Source organism: Saccostrea cucullata, unplaced genomic scaffold, assembly GCF_032062105.1.
Source record: "Saccostrea cucullata isolate Sc308-1 unplaced genomic scaffold, CSIRO_AGI_Scuc_v1 ctg13842, whole genome shotgun sequence".
NCBI classification, from domain to species: domain Eukaryota; kingdom Metazoa; phylum Mollusca; class Bivalvia; order Ostreida; family Ostreidae; genus Saccostrea; species Saccostrea cuccullata.
Genome location: NW_026920385.1, coordinates 8,489 through 16,980, shown reverse-complemented (window position 1 = coordinate 16,980; position 8,492 = coordinate 8,489). Strand labels below are relative to the sequence as shown.

Genomic DNA, 8,492 nt, shown 5'->3' with positions numbered 1-8,492 from the left:
GCTTTAGTACAGGTTAGTGAGAAAACAAATACTGGAGTTGAGCTTTCATTGAATACCTTCTCTCTCTCTCTCTCCACACATACACACACCCTTACACTCTCTCTCTAACACACACACACACACACACAGCTCAGGGAAGTTCATTCTTCCATCCAATGACAATGTTTGTGCCTATTATATATGTATGTATCGTTCCGATATTCTTCAATTGTCGTTTTTGGTGGAATGCTACACCAAAATTTTATTTTATGGAGCGTTAGACTATCAATTCTGAAGCAAGATTGCGTTGTTCAAAGAAGGATAACTAATTAGCGGAAGTAAATTTTTGAAATGTTAGACAGCATTCTGATAGAGTTTATTGAGTGAGATGATAAATGAGTGAGAGATGAGGCCTCAAAGTAGGCGTCTAGGAAGTAGAAGAAAAAAAAGAATAATAATCTTTACCAACAGAATCAGTAAAAGGTCTTCCGTTGGAAACGGAAGACCTTAATAAAATTTTTGTGTAGCATTCCACCATAACTGTATTCTACCTGTATCTCAATAGACCGAGTAGTTAGCGACGAGCGCACTAGGTTCGTTTGTCATCGAAAGCTTGCTTAGACGGGTCGAGACCACTACCTTATATGGAAGGCAATTTTCATCACGTGACGATGTCTTCGTCATACAGTTCTCCAATCAAATGAATGAGTTCCAAAGCATGACAATCTACAATGAAGCGCATTGAACTATTGCAGTGGTAAAATTTTCTGTTTGGATGGAAAGTTTTGAGCTATCTTTGGACACGCCCATATCTTTAGAAAAGAAAAATTCGGTCAAATGATTCCATCGAATACCTGAAGAACAGGTATTTAATAAATATAATAGCCAATGAGATTGACGGTTTACTTAAACACCGAGTAAGCACGTGTTCGACTGATACATGTGCTATGCTAACTCCAATAAGCACGATAAAATCATATTAATTATGTACAATGTACAATGCGTGTTTTACATAAGCGGGAACTCTATGCATATATCTTTCTTATTTAAAAATCTTCATTTCAGTGTACATGTAAATCATGTTACTTGTCGCGGAAAGTGTAGTGTCCTAAAACATTACGACGAATATTCCTTTCTCGTTTCTAGATAAAGAAATGGGCGTGTCGTTATGTTTATAATTGACGTTCAAAACATGACTCGTAACGTTTCGCCCAAATGGAAAATTTTTTCAATTCAATGCGCTTCATTGTACTTTTAAGTCCATATGATAAAGATACAATAAATATGCATAATTAAATGCTTGTTGTGCATATATATAATGTCTTTCTGACATACTTTCTATTTATCAATAAAAATATGCATTATGACTACTTTAAAGTAGTCATAATGCATATTTTTATTGATAAATAGAAAGTATGTCAGAAAGACAATAATCTATACTTTTGCAGAAAAATGCTTTTGATATGCTCCTTAGAGCTGCGCAGCTACAGAATTCAGCAGAGCCTTAAAAAATCCAAAAAAAAAAAATGCAAAGTGTGCATTAATGTTCTCTCTGCAACCATTTGTTGAGAAAATGTCTAAATTTTGGACTTAAATGGTAATCCCAAGTTCAAAACAAGGTACTGTTGTCTTCAAAATGAGTGTAAAGAGCCATGAAAGTAGTTCATGGATAGCAGCACGTGGTCTATTTTTAGCACAGATTTTTTTTTAAAGACCTATACTTAAAGCTGAACACGACTCGTAAATAGGCTTACGCCATTTTTGATAGCATTATCTACGATACATCAATACTAGGGTATAATGGTCGTATTCGTTACACCTGACTGCTTTATTGTCACAGGTATCGTCGTGGAATGGCGACCCGTGTTCGTGCTGGTTATCTTGCATTACCTTTGTTTATATTTTATTGCAGTTACGTTTATCTATGTTGTTTGTATACTGAACAGACTTATGTACCTATAATTATAAATTTATTTGGTATCTTACTTCCCTGCATTAGACGAAGTATTACGTTATTATTCTAGCTACCAAGTCCTGTATAGCATACGTCCGTCTTCTCCGGTGTCGACTGATTAAACTGAACAGTCTCTAAATCTTGCCCTATTTATAGGGGTCTGCAGAGTAGCGAGTCTCGAGAACTAAAATGGCGGACACAATACTTTTACGAATCGTGTTCAGCTTTAATATGGAGGCACATAATATTCCTAAAAAGTAGGAGAGAATTACAGTTGCAAAATGTTTCAAATGATATGAACACCTTTAAAAGAGGCATTGTGTTATAGAGTGGCTTAAAGTAATTATAGTAATAATATCCGCTGAATATTTGCTCCTTTATTTCGTAAGAAAACCCATTGCGTTAATCACTGCGTGAACTACATTAGGCATGTCGCCTGTACAGATTTCTTGATCAGTGGCTGTTCCATCAATGTAACGTATAAAGACGTTCGCATCATTAATATAATTATTAAACTTTTTGATCCTTCTTTAAATTATTATTTAAACAGATATAAATATAAACAATAAAATGCTTTCTTTGTTTGTTATTACTGGAATTAATGGTCGCAACTATTCCAGAAAAAAATTACATAACCCGCTTACGCGGGTAATGTATTTTTTCTGCAACAGCTGCTTCCGTTAATTCCAGTAATAACAAACAAAGAAAGAATATTTATCAAACTTCGTATGCTGGTGAAAGCTTACAACTTCGTCATCATAATGAGATATGGTGTGTTTTATGTCCAAACATAACTCCATACAATCGCAAACAATCTAGGTATTTATGCGAGGTGCCTGAAGGAAATCCTATCTCTGAGTATTTTTTCTATCTAACTGCTAAACAGAATAGACATGCATATGTACCAACTTTTCGAATATAATACATGTAATTACAATTTGTTTTTAATGCACCGCATATTGTTTATCATTTTCAAATTAAAAGCTAACCATCCTCCCTTTAGAGCCCCATTAAAAAATAACTTTTATTGCCACAGAAAAGAGACCCGCCGTAAACACTTCTATTAGGCAATTTTTTTAAAAACTTTTTTCTTTAGTTTTAAAGAAACCAACAAATTATCAAGACTTGTTCCATAAAAAATGAAATATAATAATGGTAATAAACACATCTATCCACAGCAGATATATGAACATACCAACCACGTGTTCAGCTGAATGATATGATTGAGGATACTCGAGCTTTTTATACAGAACAGTTTTTCCCGATTTGCTGGAGTGGGAATTAAAATCGCGTTTTTCATTAATCAGACGATGCGATGCAACAAATTAAATAAGAAAGTTATGTAACCTAAGGAATATTACTTATTAATTTTTTGTCTTTATGTTGTTATGGTCGCATTTATTCTAAAATCAATGTTATTTCAATTTTGAACTCTGTGTGACAGAGGAATGGCGAACGTAATGAACACATGGCCTCAGGAAGACCCCATATGAAGAATAAAACTTTCAAGAATTATGGATAATGACAAGAAAAAAGCGAAACAAATGGATGTAGCCATATTATCAATGAACCGAACTGACATCATTTTCAATGTATTTTTCATTTCGTGAATGCTGTAGCTGCGCAGTTCAAACATGATTAATTTCCTCCTAATTAAAGAAAAATAAACTTAATTATTTACTAATTTTGATCTCCAACAGTAGGTTACAAGAAAGCATTGATGTAACCATCAATTGTCGCTCGGGAATTAAATAAAGTAAACAATGGAAACGAGTCTTGATCATTAAACCGCTTCAATATGTGTGAAAAAAGCATGCGTCCAAATTTAATGACAGAGACAATAGGGAGTGGAGAGTATTTTGAAAACTTAAAGTCGGATGAAAATCGAACAAAAAGGTCCGTTTAAAATTGTATCAATTCTTTAAGTAAATCTTGGATGCATAAAATATAAATTGAAACTAGACTCATGCAATACCTATTATTAGAAATGTGCATGTATATTTCACTTTGAAAATATTAAACACGATCTGTGTAGATAACGTTTTTATGCGATTAGGAAAATTCGATGTTCTAAAATAAGGGAACTGGCGGTTTTTTCTATAGAAGCAACTTTATATATTAAATATCAAAAACAAATATTTGTTTACAAATTCACTTTATGGAAATAGATATATTATGTATTTAGTAATTTATAAAGGGAAAGAACATTCTGATTGACAATCTTTTTAATGTTTAGAAAACCTTTAATTCTGAATAACTTCTTCCAGCTCAATCCCCATATACCAACACTTAAACTTATATGAATAGAGCAGCCCGGTCCTCCGGGCTGCAATGAGTGCATTAGCACTTTAAGTAAGTTTGGGCTAGTTTGGTAAAGTATTAAGCGCATTCTTGGTATTTCTTATTTTACACCAGACTAAATCCAATATGGCTGGTACATCCCCCTTTATAGTTGCTATGACACGCCAAATTCATACAAATGAGCTAAACCTAGTTTCACAATTAATAAACTAGGTTTATCGACTGTATACTATATAATAGTTCACAAACCGTGAACTATAGTTTACAATTCGTTAACTTTAGTTTTCATCTGTAAAACTATATTTAACGGTTGTTAACTATAGTTTACGAATGCTAATCTAAGTGTACCTGTCTGTAATAAAACGTTAAAAATAGATTTTGATGATAAATAAATATATAGATTCACGTCTGTAAACTATAATTTACGATCGTAAACTATAGCTAAGAGTTGTAAACCATAGTTTAAAAATCGTGAAACTGTATTTATCAGATAATCTATGTTTTGCAATCGAAAATAATTGTTTTCGGTGTTTATCGCCTTAACTATGGTTTACAGATGTAAAATATAGATTAACGTTGTTAACTATACAGGTAAACTTCGTTATCTCGACATCGGCGGAACAGTCGGGAAATGTCGAGATATCCGAGGTGTCTAGATATCAGAATTGAGACTCGACGTCTCGAATTTACTGCGTAGTAAAACATACATGTGTATAAACTACGTACATGTCTTCAATATACTTTAGCTCGTGTGTTTAAGTTTTCCCTTTATAGCGAGCACTGCGAGCGTCGCGAAGCGACGCTCGTAACTCCGAGCTCTAACGTCAACGCCTGGGCGAAGAGACATTCGGACTTCTGCACATTCATTCCATAGCATTTTTCCCCCAGTTATTTTGACCCACAGTGCATCGCTTCGTGCACTTACTTTAAAGCAACGTTCCCGCGAGAAAAACGACAAAAGTTAAACGAATGATAAACGTGCCTTGGTTTTAATGAAATTATCTGTTTATTGCAGAAAATACAGTGTAGTCATATACACAACTTTTTCCCGCAATTACGTCATAGTTACAGAGCGTAGCCATCACATGTCACGTGATGCATCCGCCATTACAACCGTGAAACCCGTGAGCCGTGAAAGATGTTTAAAGATGGAGGGGGTGAATCTTGTGCGGTATTTAACTGTTTTAACAACAGAAAAAAATTTATTTGTGGAAGCAGTCTATCTGCAAACTTCACGGTGACATTCTCCACAAAGATTGTCCGTGCATTGTTCCATACAGCCTTCACAAGATGCCTAAAGCGGAGCCCGAAAAACTTCAATGGCAACGAGCACTGCATCGCAATGATTTGCCGAAGAATGTGTTTGTATGTTCAACACATTTTATAGATGGGCGACCAACTGCAAGAAATCCCATACCCAGTCTGAATTTAGGTTTGTTTATAACATAAAAAAGCTGCATACATAATGTTTAAAAATAGATTTGACATTCATGTAAAGTGAAAGTAGAACGAAGCTTGCAACGACGCATTCACAAACAAGGCATAATATTAATTTATTGTGCCTTACCACGTTTTAAAATAATTTGTAAATGCAAGCACAAAATATAATCTATAGTATATAGTTTACATGCCTTATATTTTCTTGTTTTGATATGCACAGTTTTAAATTTTTAAAGCGAACTGAACGTGGGTTTCAAGAAAAAATGGTAACTACTATATAGCTTGCACAATTTATGTTTATGCACAAGATACTCAGAGTGGTAAGGTGGTCGTTTGATACAACCATACCCCCTTTATTCATCTGTTCAGTGATCTATGTACAAGTTAAATGCTGCTAGATTTTGTCTATTTAATGTCGAAAATTTTTACAGGTTATGAAGCTCCCATAAAAGTTGGTCGTCGACTTTTGAAAAGGAAGTTTGTTGCAGAACAAAAGACGGATGGGTATGCAGGCACGTTGTATCTGGGGGGGCCAGGGGGGCCTGGCCCCCCCCCTTTTTTCCCCAACAGTATCTTTACTATAGAGAATGTCTATTGAAAAGATAGTTGCCCCCCCCCCCCACTGTTTACCACAGTATATACATAATAAGAAAATATAGGAAAAAATTGAAAATGAAAGGAACTTTGCCTTGATAAAAAGTTGGCCACTACCCCCCCCCCCCCCCCCCCCCCCCCCCCGAAATAGGATTTTCGAGTTTGGTGTTTTTTTTTTTTTTTTTTTTTTGCTTGTCAACTTTTTTTAGGTAAGTAAAAAAATTTTCTCAGGTTGGCCCCCCCACTTTCAAAAACGATGCTACGTGCCTGGTATGTGTGACTCCAAATAATGAAAGAGCAGAGATAAATATATATTTTGTAGTGCTGCCATTGAAAATAATTTCAGAAAATTAGATATTATTGTTAGAGATACCTGACAGCAACAGATTAGTCCCCCTCCCCACTTCCAAATGTAAATAAGTTAGTATGATAGTTACCCCGTATAATATGTGGAGATACTCGATGAGAGTGGTCATAATGGTCATTTTCGAGCGCCATCTTGTTTTGTTTTTTTTTAACTTTTATTGTAAAGGAAACTTCTGCTATCACTTTCTGAAAAGATGAATCTTACGATATGCGTATTGTTGAAACTCAGGATCATTACAATCAATATATTCCTGTATCATTACAACTCTATTTAAAAAATTAAGCTTATTTCAACTTACGTTACATGATATAACATAATTTTGGGCAGTTTACACTTTGTGAACCGTGAAGCGGTTTATAAACTTAAGCGTAAACTGCCCCAAGTTATGTTTCGCGGTGTATAAAGCATAAACTGCCCAAAGTTATGTTATATCGTATAACATAAGTTGAAATAAGCTTCATACCTTTATAATTTTATTTCAATAATGACAATGAGACAATTTTTCCTTATTTTCCTTTGGTTAAAGGCTTCAAATATTGCATATTTTAAATGTTAACGTCAAGTGGATTAATACGTTATTGACCTAACTCATTGTGACGTAGGCAAGTTATGTTATACAAAATGGATAAAACCGTTTTACCAATCAAATGACATGTTACAACTAAAATTAAATTATCTATTAATAGAACTTGAAATTTATGATTTTGCTTTCATGTTCGTCAATTCTTGTATTATACTGTAAATCTTTTGCAGGACAGAAGTTATAAAACAACAAAAACTGGCTGCTACTGCTGCAGATGAAGTCGAAACCTTCAACATTCAAACTGAACCAAACATGACATCTTCTTCTGTGCAGACGAGCATGACAGAAAGCAGATCTGCAGGCACACAGTGGACGGATCTCACACTGTGTGAACATGAATATGCAAGAACATTCCTTGCAGGATCCAGGAATTCAGGTACACAAACAAGAGTCATCAAGATGGAGGAAAAAGGTGTAAACTGCAACACCTTACACGTACGTCTCAGTGCTGCTGACATAACTACCAACTCCTTAGCCTTGCTTTACACAGGACTGCCGTTAAAGACTTTTAGAACTCTTTTGCGTGTTATGGAAAGTTTGAACAACCCACTGACATTTACTATGCCTGTGTCAGATCAAGTCTTACTAGTTCTTATTAAATTAAGGCTTAATTTACTGTTTGCAGATATTGCCAACAGATTTGGTATATCTGAGTCTCATGCATGCAATATTTTTAATCAAAGACTATCTTTTATGGCTTCAAAACTTAAAAACTTAATAGTTTGGCTTCCACCTTTTTCCTGGGGATGAAATCATGGCCGATCGAGGTTTTACCATCGATGACCTACTCTTTCCTCTGAAAGTGAAACTTAACATTCCAGCTTTTACAAAAGGTAAAGACCAACTTTCAGAAGAGGATGTTACAGAGACCAGAAGAATTGCCACGGTACGGATTCACGTTGAACGGGCTATTAGACGATTAAAGGTTTTCCGCATATTGAGTCAGATAGTTCCAGTTACCTCGGTGAAGAAACTCAGTAAATACTTGATTGTTTGTGCTGCGTTGGTAAACTTAAGATCTGACCTTATCAAAGATGATGATGAGTAAATAATGATTATGGTGAAATTATGAAATTCAGCTTTCACCTCCTGGGTTGGGACGATACATTGATATATACTATTATCTAAGATACGGTTTAGAATACATGCATTAAAGTATCAGATGGAAACATTTCTCAAACAACCTTTTGAAATTTTTTTTTTGTAAACTCAACTTGGTTACAGACTTTCATTAATCAATATCAATGTACATGACTTTTTAAAAATGAATCTTT

The 8,492-nt window shown here is 34.6% G+C and overlaps 1 protein-coding gene across 1 annotated transcript; it reads left to right on the top strand.

Annotated features, from left to right (window-relative positions):
• The first annotated feature begins 5,344 nt into the window (after nt 1–5,344).
• LOC134247931 (uncharacterized) lies at nt 5,345–7,968 on the top strand. Its single transcript, XM_062730329.1, has 3 exons — nt 5,345–5,666; nt 6,106–6,178; nt 7,389–7,968. The coding sequence occupies exons 1-3, from the start codon at nt 5,525–5,527 to the stop codon at nt 7,966–7,968; spliced, it is 795 nt and encodes a 264-aa protein (XP_062586313.1). The 5' UTR covers nt 5,345–5,524.
• The last annotated feature ends 524 nt before the right edge of the window (nt 7,969–8,492 follow it).